General features: G+C 41.1%; 1 protein-coding gene across 7 annotated transcripts in view; it reads left to right on the top strand.

Annotated features, from left to right (window-relative positions):
• Positions 1 to 14,246: 14,246 nt before the first annotated feature.
• Positions 14,247 to 22,561, top strand: part of BCL11A (BCL11 transcription factor A) — a 105,532-nt gene continuing 97,217 nt past the window's right edge. For 3 of the 7 annotated variants that reach the window (XM_073339356.2, XM_073339354.2, XM_073339353.2), the window contains exons 1-2: positions 14,249 to 14,635; positions 20,804 to 21,133. In XM_073339356.2, coding sequence (XP_073195457.1) covers positions 14,581 to 14,635; positions 20,804 to 21,133 — 385 coding nt within the window. In that variant the 5' untranslated portion in view covers positions 14,249 to 14,580. Of the gene's footprint in view, positions 14,636 to 18,300; positions 18,344 to 20,803; positions 21,134 to 22,561 lie in introns of those variants that run through there. The other 4 variants (XM_073339357.2, XM_073339359.2, XM_073339360.2 and 1 more) reach the window with 4 other exon arrangements.

Below are 22,561 nucleotides of genomic sequence, written 5' to 3'. Positions count from 1 at the left end.
CAGACAAAACTCTCTCCACAAGAAAATTTAATCAGGTGAACACAACATTTATACTGAAGCAAACATACCCATGTCTGTTTGGAATCGTAGTGATGGCAGTGGCTTTTCAAGATCAAAGTGAGTTCTTTCCAATTATAATTATGTCTTGCACATTAATGATTCTTTAACCTACAGCACAGCCATATCTTAAAGAAGGATTTAGTCTTGTAAAATAAATGCTGGCTACACTAGATTAAACATGATGACTGCACTCCAAGGGTTAATAAATTTAGAATTAACAGATCATCCCAGCTTGATACAGCTACTATAGATGATTTAATATGCAGCCTAAGCAGGTTGACAGTCAGCTCACAGATGCAGATAAGATCAAACAGTCTCTTGATTCAATAGATTGAATGGTTGTACTGAGTGTCTGGAAGGTGAGTGACAGTATTTTTATGGCGGGGTTCTGGTAAAGAGGGCCTTCGATTCCCAACTGCTGTGTAGTGCACTGGTTTTCTTTCTCTAACAGTCAACCTTTTCCAGCAATCAACCCTGGAGTTAGCATGAGAAAAAATCCCTCAAATATAGTTCAGGAGACTTATTTGAAGTTTTCAGTAATGGAAAGTCATAGTAATAATTATTACTGTTAGTAGCTTTATCTATAATTCAAATTCATTCTATATGGATAATGCTGTCACCACCACTCCAACACCCAGAAAAGTCTATCTATCTAGCTACACTAAAATAGCCTTGAATATCAGGCTTAAACCCACAGAGTCAAGGAAAATCAGAGGTAAGGCTGGAATTCCAGGTTGTCACTCTTAACTCACTCTCTAGTGCCTATCTGTTGCAATATGTTACTGAATAGCATCACATATGAGTCTGAGACTTCTGCTATACTGAAGCAAAATGGGAGCCACCTTAAGTATAGAATACCAGCCTGCTCTTTCAGTTTTCTTCCCTTTGTGGATTAAAATTTAAGGATCTGAATTACATGTAGTTTTTTGTGGTTTAAATTCTCTCTCTTTTCCCTTTGCTGTAGCATTTAAACAAAAACATAAAATTATGCTCATAGAAATTGGTGAGCAATGACATGATAGACTGGTCTATAACTATTTTTATTATTTGAAAAAGAGTAAGAGCTCCTCCTGAACCATTAGACTCTGTCATGCGAACACATTTCCAGGCAATTTTTAAAATGCATATGGTGTATTTAATAGACTGTCATGGGTCTTTAATTGTATCATGTTATTCCATGATATGGAATCACCACAATGTTAAGATAGATATTTGTAATAAAGTTAGTGCCCATCTACTGTAGCCAATTCCTAACACTTATAACTTAGTTACATCATTTAGATATGTTTTAAAAAATACTAGAATACTTAGTCCACCTTCTGGACTCATGACCTGCAAAAATTCACTTTAACAAACAAAGCCATTTTTAAGGTAATAACGGGGGGAGGAGGGAGGGAATCATCTGAAAGTCATAAGATTTTTTCTCTTCCATGTTTTAACTTCTAAATGTATGTTTGTAAATTTTTAAAAATGAATTATATACTTGATTTAAATTTCTCTTCAGTACAGGAGCAAATGACTAAAGTGAACCAGTCAAAATCTGAATTAAAAAAGATAGGGTTTTATATTTTGTTTTCATGGCAATGTGATTATAGAGCCATATGCAAATATAGTCAGATTTTATGAGTAGGTACATAACACAGAAAAAGAATGTTACATTCCTTGTACTAATCTACATCTATGAGAACCTTTAAGATGAGTACATCAGGATAGGGAGATATCAGATAGATTTGTAATTAGAAAAAGGTGATATCAAACTGTCAGAAGTTTTTGAGTACCTGGTGTATAAGGTGAAATACTACACTTTGTAAGAAAATAATATAATATATATGAACAAATAAGAGAGAGAGAGAGGGAGACAGTAAATCCAGATATTTGTAAGAAAATTAGTAAATTTAAAAAAAAAGGATAAATAAATCAATCCTTCCCCTGCTAAAATCTTGTTAAGGTTTTGCCCAGAGCAAATATTTATAGCTGAATTCTGAACCTCTGAAAAAGAGAGCTGATAATGGAAATGCAGACAGACCTTTAACTATAGCAATGCCAGTGGACACTGCTGTAAAATCTATATATTTACCCATGTTTGAATGCTTTAAGATTTTGCTCTCCTTTTCCTGGACAACTTGTGAGTGCAGCAGGGGGCACCACAAACATACAAATTACTTGGAATGAAGAGCTCCAGCACGCTCATGTTTCCTACTACTTGAAGGCGGAACCACTGAAACCAGTTATCTCTCAGTAATTTGCATATTTATGGTACCTCCTGTAGTTTTCTGTGATTGCTTTACAGTCAGGAAAGGTAACCGAAAAATATATATCCTCCTTTAAAAAAACGAAACAGTATTATACATGAACAGTGGCTCTGATACAAGTCTATTCCTTGTAAAGTCCATGGCATGAAATTTATTTACCAAACGTTTTTTCATTTTAGGATTCGAAGGGAGTATTTTGAAAGTTACAAGGCTGAAGACCCACGGTCCATGATGTTATGAAAATTGTTGTAGAAAAGCACTTGTCATTTGAGGGGAAAATAATTAGCCTCGCCATATTTGCTGAATGTATGCATCTAAGGAAGAAGGCAATCCTTGGAGAATGGAAAACGCATTCAACAGACACTTAAAAAGTATAGTGCTACGGTACATATATTTTTTTAGTCCCACTCATAAGCAACGGTAAAAATATGCAGTACAACTTTGAATATAAAAGCTAATTAGGTCTCAATAGAGAATAGTTTCATTTTTATTGGCTCTGAGTACTAAGGCTGACTCAGATACACCTTGTTTCTCAGACACTTTTGGCCTTCTTTGTAGAAAGAACATCCATTGCTGCATAAGTTCAAACATCTTTAGTTCTGGATGATAGATTAATTACATGGCCATTAGGTCTTTAACTCCCCACCCCTGCTTGTGCTAAGGTGCAGTTTTTATTGTCTTTTTCTAGGGGCTTTAGAGTACTGGATGGCTGATTTTACTGGGCCGTACGTGCCATTCATTTTAAGAGTGAACTCCTCCCTGATTTCAGTGAGGAGTTATGTCTAAAGACTGATGGTGAGAAATGGTATATATTCCATATTTCTCTTAGGTTTTTCTATAACACCCCTCACCATGGTATATACGTGCTGATATATAAGCCGCAATACCTACATACAATGCTGCCAGGTAAAGCTAGAATTTACTTGTTTTAGTATGATGAAATCTAAACTTTAAAATTATATTTAGTGCAGTTTTTGTATTTAATTGACATTGCTTTCTTAAACGCTAGGATACAATTACTCACAGAACAATAGTTAACATATAAGTAACACTGTTAACCATATTATTCTCACTGTACATCAGCTTTCTGTGTAATATTATGCAGTAAACTTTTGTATTATTTGATTCAAATACAATCTTATTCAGACTAATGGCTGAGGCATCCTTTTCACTGCAGTCAGAATTCGTCTATATAGTAAAAATTATATGTACTATCAATAAGAAATGGTGACATAACTGTCCAAACTGATCAGGGAAAGATGCTCTTATCACATTATTCACCATCAATCATATTATACTTTGCTGCCACATCGTTCTGTGCAACATTAGGCTACATATCCGTATTTTATTCTGCCTCTAGAAAGGCACATTAAAATTATTATTGCAAGCATTCTATTATTTCATATGTAACTTTGTACATAAAAAGCAGCTGACATTAGTATTGCACAGAAAAATATTATATAGTATGAATAATATCTTTGCAGCTACTTTTTCAAACTTTTTTTTTAATTCAGAAGAAAGGTCTCAACTCATAGCTATAACTAATTCTCTGGTTACGGTCTAGATTTTGGCACAATATATTTTAAACTCTGAGAAATGTGTGTGTTTCTCTTCTACCACTCTATAAACTAACTGTGGCCTTAAAGATTAACACTTTAAAAAATCATGTATAGGCTGGCCATTTGTGTTCTACATTTCAACACAATGTTATTTTAAATCACTGAAACACTAAGCTTTAAAAATCAGGTGAATAAGGCATATTAACATCGAGCTAAGGCCCCAATCCAACACATGCTTAATTTTAAGTATGTAAATACTGCTTGTGTGCATTAAGATAAGCACATGCTTAAGTGTTTTTTCTGGGTCATGGCCAAAACTCTTGTCATGCTGTACCAAGCCCGAGTAGACTTTCTCCACATTGGGTAGATCCATAAGGTTTATTGGAAGAAGCAATCCTTTCCTCCCACACTTTTGCCCTGGCCTGCCACCCAAACATAGCCGTGGAAGGACACACAGGGAGCCCCACCCCCGTCCCAGACCTGGACTCTACAGTACACAAGATGGCATCCTCAAATCTTGTCCCCGCCCTGTGCAGCTGAAGAACTTTTTGGTTTTTGTTTGCTGAAACTTGCATTTGGAGCTTGGGATAACTGAATGATTTTTGTCACCCTACAAAAGAGTTTGAAAAAAGCTGTTTAAGATCCAGCTCCTTAGTGCAGAAGAGGATACAGGTGACTTTATATTTTAAAACAAAATAGTTGAAAATCAGTTCCTCCTCTTCTTACTCCTGACTACTACAGGGTTCTCTGTTTCCCCACAGGAGCTAGTTATGTCTCAGCCGCCCACATGCCTGAGCATGTGTTGTCATATGCAGGGCTACTCCTTGTGGCTAGGAATAGCCAATTCATACAGAATTTCTGGTGAGCAGATAATTAATCCGGTGATCAGTAATTGCACCACATGTTTGACTGGGTAGCTCAGGTCTTGCTCAGCGTTGACTCAGCTCTCCTACCTTTTAACCTCTGAAACAGGGCAGGAGGGGGATGTTGTAGTGGGAGAGTGGGGATGTCAGGACCAGTGTCAACAGTTCCACAAGCTGTTCCATTGCGCTAGCCACCTCTGACCTTGGGATTCACTATTACGCTGTAGCAGGAGTAAGTGCATATGTGGAGCAGTAGGTGTAACAACAATTGTTGTCAGTGGTTACTCACCCCTTCCATGTGGCTGAGGTCTCACCTTTGTCACACCGACCCAGACCATGTGATTGGAACCAGTAAATAAAGTCGAGTTTTTACCAGAATGCCTATGTGTGAAATGTAGGAGTCCAATGTTAGGTACTGTTGGATTTCTACTACTGCTACTGTCTGTTCTTAAAGTTACAAGGTGTGCCAAGTTTAAGGGTTATCAATGTCATCAGATTGGTGGCCCACTGCACATTTAAAGAAAAGTTGACCTACTGTTCGTTCCCACTTTGGGGGCAATTTGTGTACCTGTTATGCCTCTGGTTTTGCTGTTATATTGGGCAAGATTTCTTTATAGTAGTTGGTAATAATTGTGCTAGCTATACTATGTGCTAGTTAGGAAAATCCTCCCATTTAACAGCTAAAGTCAGAAACCGAATGGAGAAAAATACTTGCATACATTATCCATTCTCCGTGTTAGGTATGTGCTTAGGTACGCGGCTGAATTGGGGCCTGAGTGCACAATGACTTCAGGACCAAGCTCTTAGTAGTTGTTATCATCAGTTTTGCAAGGCAAAAAGATAGGGCTGTATACTATTCTTGATCAGCAGTGGAGTTGATGTCAAGTGGAGTTACATGAGCAGGTCAAGAACAATGTACAAGAGGGCCATGATCCTGATCATACGTCTTGGCAGATAAGCAAAGGAGGAACTGACTTTATAACATTTAGTTTTAGAATTATGTATACATTTTAAATGCTACAAATGTAGAACCCAGAGCTACAGTCTGACTCTTGACCTGGGGGCAAAACTCCAACTGAAATCTATGTTCCTCAGTCAGGACTGCAGGGTTAGGCTCATATTTTGTAATTGTTTGGGGAATCTCCAACGGAGGATCCGTGAATTGAAGGGTTGCATGGTCTGGCCCTGGAACAGGATGTTGTTGTTAAATTTTTGCAGCTCATCTTTCAAAAAAATCTTATCTTGGTCTGGCAGTCCTTGTCCATATGTAGTTTCATTGTCAGCTGGCTTTATCACAGGGGTTTTAAAAAAAAATCTCCACCAAAACTAGCCATCTGTATGTAGAGTTTAAGCATGATGCGATTTGAAATTACCGAGATAAAAATCACCCTAGGAGACAGAGGTTTATAAATGAAAAATAAAAATATTACTGTGAGTAATTCACAGTAAAACGCCTTATAACAAAAAGCAGTACAAGTTATGTATATACTCAGTGTTCAAAGTCAAATACCTCAACCATTGCAAAAATGTTTCAAAATGCCCAAAAGGTATTGGGCTCTGCACATGATGATTGTCCTAATGCCAAGGTATATCTGGGACTTACTTCCATATGTTCAGGAAATACAAGAAGATTAAAAGATTCTAGGAAATTGTTAACATAGATAAACAAAGTGACCAGTGCTGTCTGGGATATATCCCTGGTCCTCACTATCCTTGTCATATGTATAAATGATCAAGTTGACCTACTCACAGTAGGTATTGTGCCAGAAATATATTTCAGATTGTTGGCTCAGTGAGCACCTGCCCTCTTTGGCACTATGTTATAAATTGGTCTGAGAGATGCTATCTTTGGAATATAGCACAATGTAATTGATGTACAAAGTGGATAAGTTTTATGAGATTTCATTTCCTCTTATGCAAGCCACTTACATTCTTTATCCAGCATGCTTAGAAGTCTCTCCTTTATGATAGATATAACTAAGATTTCTCTTTCACATTCGTTCCCTCCTTCTGTATGTACATCTGAATGTATAAATTCATGTATCCATTCACAATAACCCCTTTGATGGTGTCACAGTTTTAACTTATACCTATACTCTGAAGCCAGTAGAAATTTTCATCATAACAAAAAGTTGCATTCCAAACAAAGTCCTAACTGCCTATGAAGTTTCTGTTAGAAAACAAATCATAGGCTCGATGTGGGTAAAAGAAAAAAAAGTGTCTGAAACCATTACAAATCATGCTGTGATGCTCTGTAAACCAAAAAACTGGTTAGCCAAATTATTTGTAAAACAATTTCACATATGGTCTGACAGTTTGTATCCCAAGTTTCAGCTCACTACAATTTAAACTGCCAAGATATAACCTCTTAAAGTTGGGGGTTATAACAGAAACACTGACAGACCTTAACTATTGTGCTTCTATAGTTATGAAAACTCAGCTATTTCATTATGACAGTAGCTGGCAGTGGTGCTATGATTAAGAGTCTGTCAGCATTTATATTATAAACCCAAATTTTAAGAGGTTTTAAACTCCCATTTGTTTGAAATAATGTTGGGTTGAAAGCTGGTATACAAAATGTTAGAGCGGATATGATTTTAAAATGTTTAAAAACATTTTTTGTACAAAAGATTTACAAATATCTTCAGGGGCTGGAGGAGCATAGAATAAAATCATGCTGTAGATAAAACCAAATGTTTGATAAAAAAGAAATTTTAATAGCATTTCTTCTGTCTTTACCATCATTGGTGACTTCCCTGCACATGTGTGTGCATATACCCACACCCACATTTTTTTTAAAGTTTGGAAGCAAAGTTATATAATGTTGAAAGGCTGATTTATGATTAACTTTATTAGTGCTATTTAACATTAATTTTCAATAGTACCCAGAGGATCAGGATCAGGGCTCCATTGTGCTGGATGCTGTACAAATAGGAACACAGGCTGAAATCCTGACCCCATTGACTTCACTGGAGCCAGGATTTCACCCAGGGGCCCAGATGCTTGAGGAACTTACAAGGAAAATCTTATAGCCTAACAATTAGTACATAAGCTTGTGATCCTGCAAATGCTTACTACTGCATGCTTTGCCTGGTAGTAAGCTTTTGCAGGTTCCAGAACTAACTTTGTAATTTTATTGTAAAAAAAATATATCAGTGTTCCTTACTGTGGAAGGAGAATATTCATAATATTTCTAGAATTTATAATTCCATTGACTTCACTGAGAGTTAGTTTTGTACTGTAGGTGTTCCACTTACATTGTATCTGGCCTGATTCACCCGCAGATCAACAAGGCCCAGGGAAATATTTTTTACCTTATCCTGCTATATAATGACTATGTCTATTTACGCAAAACTCCTGCTGAATGCAAGGGGAGCTTGGTGCCATTTTGTAATAGCTCCCTTGACATTGTGTTTGATCCTAATGATGTAATATGATGTCAGCAGAAGTGTCTCATACCATGTATAGATTGTAATAATTCAGGTGAAGCCTAAAAACAATAACATTTGCATAGGACTCTTGGGGCCTGCTGCTGCTGCACTCACTGTGCACCCCAGTCTTCCATTCAGTGAATGGGTGCAAAGAAAGCAGGATTAAGACCATGGTTTATTAACTGTACAGTATTCCTTCACATCTTTAGGCCCTGATCCTGCAACATGTAGCATCTGGGCAGAGTGTGGTGCACATGAGAGCCTTGTGCAAGAAGTTGGGAAATCAAGACCATAGACTAAGCTCTTAGAAGAAGGGGTGTGTATGTGTGTGTGTTTTAATAGTAAAAATAAGTACTATTTATTTAATAAGTATTTATTTTGTAGAATAAGCATTATTATTAATTATAGGACCTAGAGACCCCAACTGAGACTGGACAGCAAGTCAACAGCAGACCCAGCAACAGAAGTCAGAATTCCTGACTTCCAGTGATAGTGCCCTGTCCACTACTTCACTGAAGAAGCTCCCTTTCTTAATTAGCCATGGATGCTTATTACAAAATTATAACATAAATAAAACAATAAGGAGAAGGGGTGTTACTGCGTGTTTTTTGGGTTTTGCCCCTCTCTAATTTCTCAGCATTTCTAATGCAACTATCACCTATTTTTAACAGTTGTAAAGTACCATGTTCACTTGCTTCCTTTGTTAATTGGCTCACTATTGACTTAACAATAGGTGCGAAAAAGGCTAAGATGCTTTAAAAGTACCCAGATACTATGAAAAAAGAACAGGAGTACTTGTGGCACCTTAGAGACCAACAAATTTGTGACAGGCACTTTCGAAATGCTGATTAGATAAAGTACTGTACAAAATAATAACATTGCATAGGGTGCAAAGGAGCTATAGATAGGGTACAATGTCTTTGCTCCCATCTCCTTTCTAATGTATATCACAAAACAAACAAAACTACATTATAACCCCCCTACCATTAATTAAAATAGGGCATGGTTTTGTTTAAGGGGAGTTTTTCCATTGACTTCACTGAAAGTCCTAAAATGAGTCCCTAGATAGACAAAGATGAGTAAATGTACCTATGGCTCAGTTCTGCATGGTGGCCTGATCCTGCAAAGCATTTAAGCACATGCTTATCTTCTTTAAGCACATGGACAGTCCCAATGAAGTCAACTCAACCACTGTGGGACTATTACCTGCTTAAAGTTAAGTAGTATAGTGGTAGCCCTGTGGGTCCCAGGATATTAGAGAAACAAGGAGGGTGAGGCAATATCTGTTAGTGGACCAGCTTCTCTTGCTCAGCAACAGAAGTTGGTCCAATATAAGACATTATCTCGCCCACCTTGTCTCTCTAAAGTTAAGCATGCATTAAAATGGTTTGAAGGACTGCAGCCAGAGTGCTCAGCACCTTGCAGGAACCAGGCCCATCTGAGTAAAACTGCCTTTCGTGTCCTCGCCCAGGCTTCTGTGCTTAGGGGGTATGTGGGTGACCTTACTAACATTTGCTGCAAAAACATGGGCACAGTCAGCGGGGTGAATTAAGGGTAGGATTTCAATGTTTCAGTTCAGTTCAATGAAACTTCATTGGCGTGACAAACTACACAGCATTACCAAAGACACTCCCCCGCCCGGCCCACCTTGGAGAGATCCTCAGGTCTTTATCAGAGGCAAACCCACCTAAAATAGGGTTAGAGACTATATTTGGGGTTAGATCCCCTGTGTCCAGTTGGCATTTAAACTCTGAGTGTGAACAGCTTTGCTTTGGTAGGGTTTAAGTGTGAGTCCCTTAAGTTATTGTGACATGTTGGATTTTGTGGTGGGGGCCAGGGGGGTGTTGGGTTTTTTAAATTTTTTAGTAGTGTCTCAGGACCAGGTGCAGATCACAGAATAAGTAGGTCACATGTAGATGGTGGCATGCACCTCTGAAAGGAGATTACAGATACCAGAAAAGTCTGATCTCCAGATTCAATAGGCAGGAACAGATTATATGTGTTTATTTATGTATTTTAAGTCAATAAAGGTGTTGGCTCTAAAGGCAGACAGTGCCTAGTGTATTTTAATCTTGTCATTTCCATCGAGATGGACCTTTAACCCGTTCCAACCTGAATCCCAACCAGACAATTCCCCAGCACTAGTACTGTGGCTGTATTAAGATCCCTTGCAGGAGCTGTTTGTTGACCACATTCACGTTCAGAGCCCTGAAGCTAAAAGCACTTTACACCATAAAATAAAAGCACTGTCTTTTTTTCTAAAAGGTTACGTCTGGAGGCCACGCTGCTCATACTTCATACAGAAAACTACTGAAAGGGCTATGAAATCCTGTATGATTTACACTCTCTCTCAGTGCATTAGGATATAGATCTACTCGACTCTAAAAATACTGTGGAGTTTCTAACCGACCTGAATATATGTGCATTATTTCAGAAAGTCTGTTAGAAAACTTGTCAACACATTATAAAGCATAAACCAGGACTTGGCCATTAAATACAGCCATCAGAGACAGAATATATATTGCAGGAAGTGCTGAGAAAAGTCCTTGCGCTCAAAAAAGGTCTATTAGCTAAGAGTTTACACACATTACACCAAACGGTTTAGGGAGAGCCCATGGACCATAATTACAAGGCATAAAAGGAATCAGTAAAGGCTTTACAACCCCAAACGCAGTTAACTGGACTGCCAGAAAAATATTTTTAACATTGTCATAATTTATTACCCATCAAGCGTCACATCAAGGATTGTAATAGTTATGTTGTCCCCACGTGTTCTAGTTAAACTATCCCTTTCACTCCTCCTACCTCCCAAAATCCGCCTGCATCGTTAATTTGTGGTGATATAATATTTAAAAAATGTCTCCTGACTCCTTTTCTTTCTTGAGTTTAGTTACCTTGCTGAAATCACATGGCTATGCAAAGTGATGGGGAGAAAAGAGAGAGAAACGCAATTGTGATCAAATGCCAATATTAATTACAATCCAGACGAGATGAAATATTGTTTTAGGGGGAAAGACTTTCCATTGAAATCGAGGATTTTATGATGCTGAAATCAAGTATATGCTAATGGTGGAAACCGTCTAGCTGCCACTCACAAAAGCATCTGTAAAATTGGCTTTTTAATGTATGTTTTAAGATGTGGTTTAGGAAGTCACCTCTGGAATCTAACGCATAGTGCAATAATAAAACAGATCTAGTTGTAACTAAGTGCTTAATTTCTTATGGTTCTAAAAAGAAAATCAATAAAATGTTGCCGGTTATTTATTGGAAATAACCACAGATAGGTATTCTGATGGGTAGGTTGGCTTTAGAGAGCGCACAACTGCGTAATGAATTGTAATTCAGAAGACTGTTAAGTATGAACCACAGAACCTTTCAGGGATAATAAAGTCATTACTTTTTACACTGCAGCCACCTTGAAAGGCTTTATACACGCTATTATATATAAATCAAATCACATATGTATCTACAAGTACACACACGCCTATTTATATACGTTCTGTAAAGGAACGTATGTTTAGATACAGAAGTACCACCTCTGAATTGCAGTGTGATACCAAAAGAATGAGGCAGGTTGCTATTGTCACCTGAAATTATTTTTATTTTAAAAAACCCTCATACAGAATACTATTTACTTTCTGCCTGTCCGCTCCCCCATATCTCCCCCCGCCCCAAAGCAGAGAAATTAGATTCATTTATAGCTCGAAGGAGTCTATTTAAATTGGAGCAAGACAAAAATAGATAGTGGCGTAAGACAGATGCTGACCTACTCCGAAGAGCCCATGGCATAGAGGAAATCGTGTCAGGTAGGTGGTTACAGAGCCTTACTGCAAATGAATCCTGCGTCTTCACAGGCTTTGGGGATTCATTTTTTATTTACATTGGGGGGGGGGGGAGAAACACCCTCATAGTGGTGAGCATCAACCCCTCCTTTTCCCTTTCAGAATCACTCACTCCACTGCGCGTTATAGGAACACACTCGTTTTAAGGGGGTTAAAACTTTACCCGCGGAAGCTAGAGTGTGAAAGCAGGATTAGCAGTTGCATCTCTCTCGCTGTAGGTAGCTATAAAATGAAGCTGGACCATAAAACTGTGGTAAAGTGTGTGTGTGTGTGTGTGTATAAAAACCAAACAAAAGCAAGTTAAAGTGCACAACCGACACCTCTTGGCTGAAGAGTACGATGATAAGGAAAGTGCAATAATAAAACAGATCTTGAGCAGGAGGCTATTGCGCTTCATGACAGGGGAGAGATCACCTCTAAGTAGTTCGATGGATTCACCTGCAGCTCTTGATCAGTCCCTTTGAAGCCGCCTGGCACACACACCCTCCCTGCCTCACTTCCCCTCACTCCTCGCCTAGGCAGCCCGGGAAAGCAGCCGCGATGCTGGAGGAGGTTGAGGCTTTAAGGGATGTTTGCGAATAAACTTCAGATTGTAGGGGGTGCTATTGCTGTACCGTTGACGTGAAACTGAAAGTATCCCACACCCGAATGAAACGGACCTGTGACAACAGCAGCGTGTGTGTGTGTTTCTCCATTAAAGAGACAGGGTCTTGTTTCCAACAGGTCTCCTCTAATTTCTCCACAGACTCTCCCCAAAGGGCGCTTATAACCCAGCGCGTGTACTGCTCACACAAAAGGAGCCGTCCGATCGGAAGCGGCTGAGAATTCAGGGACAGCCCCGACCACTTGCATTCCCTGCTGCTTCTGTGAACAAACTGAAGGATTTCCACCCCCCCCCCCGGCTCTCCCTGGGTAACGTCATTATTACAGTTTTGCGTGTTAAAATATTTCTTACAGTCACAGCAAGCTTCTTCTTTCCCCTTCCTGTGCTAGATCCACTTCTTCCCTCCTTTGCACCTCTTTTCTCTCTGTCCCTCTCCCGGCGTTCTCCGCCGGGGAGCCGGCCGGGGCGTGCGCTCCGGGCGCGGGCTCGCCACCTCGCTGCCCTGCCGCGGCGCACGCTTTGTAACCCTTCTGCGGAGCAATTGCCACAAACGCTCTCTTCCTCCTCTCCCGCTTATCCCTTCTCGCAACCCGATCCCGCCCCGGGGGAATGTGTGTGTGTGTCCCCGGTAAGTTACAACCCACGCTGCGGCCGCTGCCTCCTCGGCCCCAACTCCCGCCGCTTCGCCTTGCCCCCTCTGCCCATTTGCTCGGCTCGGCTCGCCCCGCTTCTCGCCAGTAACGTAGCTGTGGTTTGCGCTTCCTGCGCTCCCGTTTCGTTAGTTTTATTAGACACGGTCACTGCTCGTTACATCTCAGAGCCCGGCGTGGCTTTGCAGGCTGCCTCGGCTGTTTTTATTTTATTTGGTTTTTTGGACTGCTGGGTGCGGGAGGGGGGGTATCAAGTTCCACCGCCTTCCCTTTTCCTTCTCATCCTCTGCCTCTTTTCTACTTGACTCTGAAACTCGTCTCCTTTCTCCCATCTCCGGCCTGAAAGGAAGGAGGCTGGCCCTGGCCGCCTCTCCCCCGGCTGCTCCAAGCGCAAACTTTCCTCCGTCCGTCCCCTTGCCCGCTCTCTCCCTTTGTGCTGCCTGCCAGGGCCTGTCACTGCTTCTCGGGGCTTTGCTCGTGCGGCGGTGGAAAGTTTTGAATCCCCTGGCTTTGCCTGCTGGGTGGGCTCCCAGACTACCTGCCGTGCCTCCCCCTCCTGGGAGCATCCCATCGCATTTCACCTGGGCAAGCCTCTCTTCCTTTTTCAGCGCGGGGTGTGCGTGCGTGTGTGTGTGTGCGGCTGGTTTAATTTATTTATTATTTCCCTCTCCCCTCCTGGCCACTCCTGTGTTTGCCTTCTGCACTTACTCCTCTGCGGCCACTTCTGCACCGCGTGCCCAGCTCCTTTCCCCTCCACCCCAACCCCCCTGCTCCGCGAAGCAGCGTGCGCCTGGTGTCTAGTGCACCCCCCTCCCGCTTCCCCCTCCCCTCTCCCCCCTGCGATCACTGTCCATTGGCTTGTCCTGGTCTCTTTTTCATGTCCAGCCCCTGATGAGTGTCCATTGGTGTTGCCTTCCTCTTCCCTCCTCCCCCTCTCTCCAGCTTGCCCTGCCCATGTTTTGTATGTCTCTGTCCATCCAGGCTCCTGACGTTCAAGTTCGCAGGGACGTCACGTCCGCACTTGAACTTGCAGCTCAGGGGGGCTTTTGCCATTTTTTTCATCTCTCTCTCTCCTTCTCTCTCTCTCTCCCTCTCTCTCTCTTTTTTTCTTGCACAAAAAAAAAAAAAAAAAAAAAAAAAAGCCATGACTGCTATCCCACAATTCATCTTCCCTGCGCCATCTTTGTATTATTTCTAATTTATTTTGGATGTCAAAAGACATTGATGAAGATATTTTCTCTGGAGTCTCCTTCCTTTCTCACCCGGCTCTCCCGATGTGAACCGAGCGGCTCACAAGCCACCGCAGCCACCAACCCACCATGTCTCGCCGCAAGCAAGGCAAACCCCAGCACTTAAGCAAGCGGGAATTTTCGCGTAAGTAACCCAGCGAGCAACGTGCATTTATTTCTGTGCCTCCTTCGGGCGGGTTATTTTATTTCAGAGCAGCGGAAAAAGCGGGCGAGAGGGGTGGAAATGCACTAAATGTTGGCTCGGGTTTTCCCCCCGTCTCAGTCTCTCTCTAATTAAATCACCTCGATCACTTTTCTTTTCTTTGCTCCTGGAGCATGCCCCCTTCTTACTCACTCTCTCTTCCTTCTTTTTCTTTTTCATCCCCCCTCTCGCTTTGATCTGCGTTTTTCGAATTGTGCCAGTGTGACTTGGGAAAAGAGCAGAATTTGTCCGTGCGGGGTGTGTGTGGGGGGAGTGTAAAGAAATCCCTGCAGGAAAGACAGACTGGACATTGGACGCACAGACAGACAGACAGACAAGAGATTAGGGTCCAGTGGAGTGAAGAGAAAAGTCTAGGGGCGCGTGGTTTTAGCCAGATCCCCATCTCTCCCGAGCGAAACCTTGTTGCGTACCGGGGGGGGGGCAATGTCCCCCTTTTTGTTTCCGCTCCAAGGCGTGGGGTGTTTGTCCCGCTCTCTTCTGCGCCTCTTTTCCCTCCGCGGCGAAAGGGCAAAAAAGGCAGCAGCGGCTGCTTGTGCTGCCCGGAGCCATCGTTGGCTTTCCCCGGGGCTCCGCCACAATCGGACCTTCCCCCCCGCCAACCGACTCATGCCAGCCTTCCCCCCACTCCTCCCCTCCTCCCCCACTGCCCCCAACTCCTGCCTGCGAACTTGGGCTGCTTGGCTCGGCTGCACGGGGCAGAGCGAGCGAGCGAGAGGAATTCCCTCCTCTCTCGCTTACTATTTTTTGGAAGATTTTCAAAAAAAGTGGAAGTGGATTTTGATTGGGAAAAATCTCGTGTCTGAATGTTTACAAGCACCGCGTGTGCGGGGAGCCTCCTGCCAACAAGCAGAGACAAGAGCAAACCCAAGCAAAGCACACACACACACACAAAACAAAACCCCAAACCAACCAACTATCGTCACTGTCACGATCAAATTAAAAAAATACGCTCCCGGGGACATTTTAAAAATACACTATTCGTCACAAAAATTCTCCCCTTCTTCCACTCCCCCCCAACAAAACATAAAAGCTGAATGCAAAGTAAGCAAGGTCGCTGCTTACACAACAAAAGGGAACTCGGATCTGGAGCGGGTGGGAGGGAAGACGAGAGGAAATATTTTATTTTTTGGGCGGTGGGAAAGCAAAAAGATGCACGCTTGTATTTTATTTCCCCCCAGTATTCCAGGTGTTTTTCTCCCCTCTCAGGGACCGTCCGTTTCAGTGCAATTTCTCTGTCTGCAAACAACACCCCCCCCCCCCGCTCCCCTCTCGCGCTCTGTAAAAGTTTACAATGCAATTTCCCCACTCAGATGCATAGATATTTGGAGCAAGATTTGCACACAGTCCGTTGGAGAATGTTAACGATTTGGATAAAACAGTTCCCGTAAAGGCAGGGGAAGCCAAAACATTTGCTTGCGTAAAGTTTTCTTTTAGACACCTTAAGGTTCTCTTCCCTCCACCCCTCATTGTTTCAGTCATTTGCTACAGTTCTAAGAGCTTTTTGAAATGCAAAACGTTGTGTTATGTTATGTATTGCAACATAACTGTCACATTTCTGGAGGTGCTATCTCTTCCAGAACATGTCGCAGGAACCCACCCCCTTCCATCCCATTCCTCCGCGAGCTGCCGAAACTGGTGCCGACACTAGTAACCTATGTTACTTTTAAAAATGCATATACCAGAGTGCATTCATCCTTAGGGTTTGTGTGTGCCGCGTGTGTTAGACTCACTTGTCACAGAATAATTGAAAGATTAGATTTCCATCCCCAAATCCTTCCCCAGTCGTGCAGGGTTTCCCCCTGACTTGGCAATTCCATATGTAATATACAGATACATATTTAAGTTATTAATTTTTTTTGCTGGCAGTGTAATTGCCATTCGGTACATTTCTCCCTGTGAGATTTGGGGGGCTTGGAGGAGGGGGGGGCGAGATGTGTTGGAGTTGGATTTAAAAAAAATTGGTTAACGATAGGTTTGCATGTGAGATTCAGTCGCTAGGAGGCAGAACAAGATCAAAAAAGCCCAACGAACTTGAACCTGATCAGTTTCACCACGTCTTTAATTCTCAGCATTCTCGTTTAGGAAGGAGGGAGGGCGGGTTTTCTTTCTTTCTCCCTTTCCCCCCTTTCTTTCTCCCCCCTCCCCCTTTCTTTGTTCTTAATTTTGCCTTGCTTTATGGCTGGTGAGGAAACAGGAACGCAGCCCGTAGACCCCACACTGGAGAAAAGATCCAGTTTCTCCCTGTAATGTTTGTTTTAACGCCGTTCCCGTCCGCTCAGAGCAGCAAACGATTTCCGAGGATCGCGAGGACTAGCAAGTTGGCCCTTCATTTCCCCTCACTACCCCGACGGCCGATCAAGCCGTGGGGGTCACAGACGGGCTCGGGAGCCTTTCCAGGCGGTGCTGGGCTGGCTGGGATCCCTTCTGTCTAGTCGTAGCTTTGCACGATGCTGTAGCGCGTGGAAAGCAAACGACATCCCCCCCTCCAGAAAAAAAAAAGCTTGAAACACTCTTTCGAAGGGGGAGCTGAGTGGCACCTTCTCATCTGTGACTTTGTGTTTGTTTGGCTTACTTGGACACATCTGCTTTTGTTTGTCCCCCCCCCCCCCCCCAAGCGGGTCGGGTCTCGCTACAGGCCCATCCGAGGCAAAGGCAATCCTCATGGGCGCTGGGGGGGGGGGGGGGGCGCTGGGGTGGAGAAGCGGGAGCCGAGCTGAGCTCGGCCCCAGCCGAAAGGGGAGACGGCACCTTGCTGGCTCGCACGTGTTTGCACTAAGCTTCCGATCCACGCTGCTCCCATTGTGCCTGCTCAGTCCTCTCCAAGTTCGCTCTCCCCTCTTTTTCTTTCCTTCCTTCCCTCATGCGCTCCCGCTTTCTGTCTGCTTTAAAACACCGGCCACTTGCCCACATTATTAGCCATCATTTTTTCCCTTAGACTGTAAGACAATCCCAGGACACACTTGAAGGCAAACTTGGACTAGCCCGTCACTCTCTCTTTCTCCCCTGCTTTTCTTTTTTGTCTTCTAAGCTGGACACAGCCCTGTCTGCTGCTGGGGCATTTAGACCTCTCTGTCTTGCTGAATCTATACAGATACATTTCTCCCCCCCGTCAACCCCCCACTCTTGGTAACGCAGAACTGGTGCTTTTTCTTCCATTGCGTCCCTCACACTTCTTTTGAGACAAAAATCCATTGAACTTGATACAGAAGATGGTGTTATTTTGGTGGATGTTGGTGGGGAATGGGGGAAGGGCGAGAGAGAGGCTAGAAATACATGCATCTGGAGAAGTGGGGTTTTTACCCAGGAGAGCTTATGCCCAAATAAATCTGTTAGTCTTGAAGGTGCCAGCAGACTCCTTGTTGTTCTTGTAGAAATACATGTTAATGGAAGGGCATTTTGCATTAAAAACATACAAGGAATGATTAGATACCCAGGAAGGAGCTTGTGATTGCCCCAGAATTCAAAGAAGTGCACTGCAAATCAGTGGCCAGGCCAGGTGAATTGTATTTTCAAATTTTCTTTGTGCACCTGGTTTTTTTTTTTTTTAAACAGCAGAAATAATAAAACCACATTTTGCTTTCTCTCAGAGGATCGGGAGCCAAACGTTTTGTAACGAACACGTTGCCAGAGGTATTTCATACATTAGTATATAATTCTTGTTAATTAGCAATAATTTACCTTAAGAGCATAGAAAATGTTGAGGTTACAGGTTTTATATCTGTACATTTGATCATCTTGTTATTTTCGAGAACTTTGCCTCCTATAAAATTAATTAGGTGAAATGTGGAGGTGTAATCAGCAGCCTCTGAATTCCCACTTCATTTCCTGGTTTTGATTGTAAATCAGCCCAGTCAGTACAGTCTTTAGCAAAGTCTGTTTTTGTTTCGCATTACTTTTAACTGTCTGGTATCTGAGCACAATATTCTCTTTCATTGCTGAGTAATATTGACAATTTCAGAAACAAATCAGGCCAACGAATAAATATTACAATTGAGTAATTATTGTGCTAGGTTCCAGTCAAAACAGTTATAAGGAGAATATCAATTTTAAAAAATATTTTGCTACTTTGAGTTAGTAAACTAAAAGTTACAATTACTGCTTAACACAAAAAAACCTTTTTTGTAGAAAGAATCTGATGGAATGACTTCCATATTCAGTTACTCACTTTGTGCAAATGCAAACAGTTGTTACTTGAGAAAATGACATAGACAGACATTTCAGAAACATTCCTGTTTCTTTTTCTATGCCAGAAAAGTGTAAATGCATGTTGTGTATTATCTTTTGGTCAGTAAGGTTAGAAGAAAACCCAAATGATTAAGATATTGTTTTTATTAATATGAATATAACCTTCATATTCCTGTAGTTGACCTTATGTTAAATTAGGAGTAGCACTAGAGGCAAGAAATTATGGAATGTATCAGTGTGTCCTAGTTGGAGCTAAGGTACGGTAAGGTGCTCTTTCAATATTATTTTACACAGCACAACTGGGAGCTACTCCAGATCTTCCTCCTCAATATTCAGCCTAGGTAGGGTTGAAATAAATTTAACCTGAGTTCACTGGATTTTTGCACTTTATCAAAATCTGTTCCAATATTCTGCAGTCAAATTAAAATCTATTTTTTGATTCTCTGTGGCTTTAAGTTCATTAAATGTGAAATTGGAGGCTCACTAAAGAAGGTCAGACTGATTAACTGTTTAAGAGTTGTATTGGGTCTCACTTTCATTTACTGGCAACATTTTGAGGCATTTTATGTTTTGTAGTGTCAGCTCATTTTGGTGGTTGTTGTTGTTGTTAGTATATGTATTATGTTGCATAGGGAGAGAAATACCAACAGGTTTTTTTTCCTTGCAAGGTTATAGTGATGAATGCTGCATACATATTGCTAAGATATTTCAGTACAAAGTTAAAAAAAGCAAACAGAAAAGAAAGGCATGTCTGCCTTGTTATACAATCCACTGACGACTATGTGTGTAGAAATAGTCTCATAATGAAGCTTTTTGGAGCTCATTCAGAAAATTAGTCAACTTTGACAACATTAGGCAGGGTATTTCAAGTGTAAAGAAAGGTCTTTTCACCGTTGTTATGAAATGTGGCATTCAGTTGACCATACTGATTTATATATGATGAAGACCACAATTGCAAACATATTTAGAATAATTTAGGCATTCCTTTTTTCAGAATGAAAAAAACAAAACAAAAAAACCTAATTGGCTTATTTTCTTAAGTATGCAAAGGTATCCTGTTTAGTTAATGTGTCTAAGTAGAATTGCCAGTGAATTTGATATTTCTTTAATTTCTGGGAGGTATCTGAAAAGTATTGCTATTTAGTTTCCTTATTTATTAATTTGGTCTTTTTTCCCATGATTAGTTCACAAGTTTTCAATTTTTAAACGGAATAAAATATATAAACATACGTACATACACACACAGCACAGGGCTATGTAGCCCCTGTGCATATGTGTGCATGCACAATCTATGAGGCTTTTAATGTGTATGTTCATATATTTGCATGCACACACACGCACACACCTAACTCACAGTTCAACATTTCAAAACGTATGACTTGGTCATCAATATATAGCTATTCCATGACCAAGTCATACATTACGTGTGCGTGCACACACACACACACACTTCAGTTATAAATACATAAACATAAATAATACCTCTGGCAACAAAGGACCGTATTGGCTTTTCTTCATGATACCATAGTTGTCTCACAGTAATTTTTTTTACAGCTGTTATTTTAATTTTTACTATTAAATCATTCATTCAAATTAGAACTTTGTCTAACTCCAGGAATATATATAAGATTGCAGGTTCCATTCTGACAGTTCTGCATATTACAGCTGCTTTCTCGAAATATGTTCCCTATCAACATCGATAACTACATACATTTGCTTCTTGTTGGACTGATAATGTGCTATCTGTTCACGTAATGCAGGTTTAATTTTTTCATTCTATAAATATTCAAAACTCGGTGTAGCATCCATGAACAGAGGGCTCAACAACATGATTTTCTCTCTCCCCACCTTCCCCTTCTTTTCACAAGAGGTCTAATGTTTCTCCTTTTGTTTCTTAAACTGCAGCCGAACCTCTTGAAGCCATTCTTACTGATGATGAACCAGAGCATGGCACGTTGGGAGCTCCAGAAGGGGATCATGACCTCCTTACTTGTGGCCAGTGTCAGATGAACTTCCCATTGGGGGACATTCTTATTTTTATTGAGCACAAACGGAAACAATGCAATGGCAGTCTCTGCTTAGAGAAGGCTGTGGATAAGCCACCTTCACCCTCACCAAGTGAGCTGAAAAAAGCATCCAATCCTGTGGAGGTTGGCATCCAGGTCACACCAGAGGATGACGATTGTTTATCAACGTCATCTAGAGGAATCTGCCCTAAACAGGAACATATAGCAGGTAAACTGAAGCAAGGAGAAGCATTTACAAGTTTATTTCCATGTTCAGTCAAACTGTAGTAATAATGCTCACAGTTGTGAAGTGCTGTGTCTGTTTTTCCGTTCTAGTCACCATGACAGCCAATGTGTTAAATACTCTGCGTTTCAGTTCATATTAAGTACACAAAAAATATTTCCAAGTGGCTGAGTAGTTATAGCATCAACAGGCCCATGCAATACTCATGTGTATTTTCAACAGGGTTTGCTGGGATTCTGTTTTCTTAATTGTATATAGTATAGAAGCTGTCTCCTTGTGTGTTGTCTATCTTAATTCCATATATGTATATTTTACACTCTGCTGTGTTATACAAGAACTAGCTTTACAGTCTTTTGTTAACTCAGGGGTGAAAGAGTTAACTGAGCATCAGCTAGCCTTGGATCCATATTGGCTGTCAGCGTATGGACTGTAATTAAACACAGCCCCATGGCAAAGTGACACCACCGACCTTGACTTTAAGATGCCATTTTCGACTGGCCAGGCCAGAGTAGAGAGGGCAGTTGCTGAAGCGCACAGACATGCTTATTCGAAAAGTTTAAGGGCATGTTGGAAATTTCAAAAGGTTGGTTTGACAGGAAAGGCCGCTGGTCTGCAGCCTGCCTCCTCAGCCAAATGATAAATGCTTCTCTGTGCTCTCTCTTGTCTCTGATGTGGTTTTGACAGATGTATCTTGATTTTGTTTGTGGTTTACACAACCACATGTCACCCGTACAAATGTCCAAGACTGAGTTCTGTTTTGCACAACAAACAATATATAAATGTAATTTAAAAAAGTAAATAATGTCATTTCCTATGATAAATTTTTAATTGGAAAGACACTATGTGAATGTCTCAGTGGCTGAGGTTAAAATAATTGAACTTAATATGAAAAAGAAAATCAGAGAAATACTGGAAGGCTAACAAGTCAGTTAGTTTCTAAAATCCTGAAAGTAAATATGAACACCACCCATTGCTTGGTATTAAATTATGCTTAAAATATAATTATAAATATGTAGTGCTGTAGCATATTAAAATCAACCAATGCCTGATCTAGTTTTATGGAAACATCAGTTAGGATAAGACATCACTTATACCTCTATTTTAATAGCCTAAAGGGTAGTTCAGTGTTAGCAAAAGTACTGTATGTAATCACATGATATACTGGATCTTGTCTTTGACTTACCATGGCCACACAGTTCAACCATAACAGGTCAGTAGGCATTGCAGGATTCAATGTGATATTTTTTTCCTCCAACCAATCATTAAAATCAAATGTGGCATTTATATTTTTTGAAAGCTTTGTAGTAATAGTATATATATATATATACACACACACACACGCACACACATATATAGGGTCAACTTACTGGCAAGCTGCATTTTGAAAGATGGCTTAAATTTTGCAGCACATTC

This window comes from Lepidochelys kempii, chromosome 3 (assembly GCF_965140285.1).
Source record: "Lepidochelys kempii isolate rLepKem1 chromosome 3, rLepKem1.hap1, whole genome shotgun sequence".
In the NCBI taxonomy this organism is placed as follows: Eukaryota; Metazoa; Chordata; order Testudines; family Cheloniidae; genus Lepidochelys; species Lepidochelys kempii.
The sequence above is the reverse complement of the archived record's forward strand: the minus strand, read 5'-3'. Positions and strand labels throughout refer to the sequence as shown.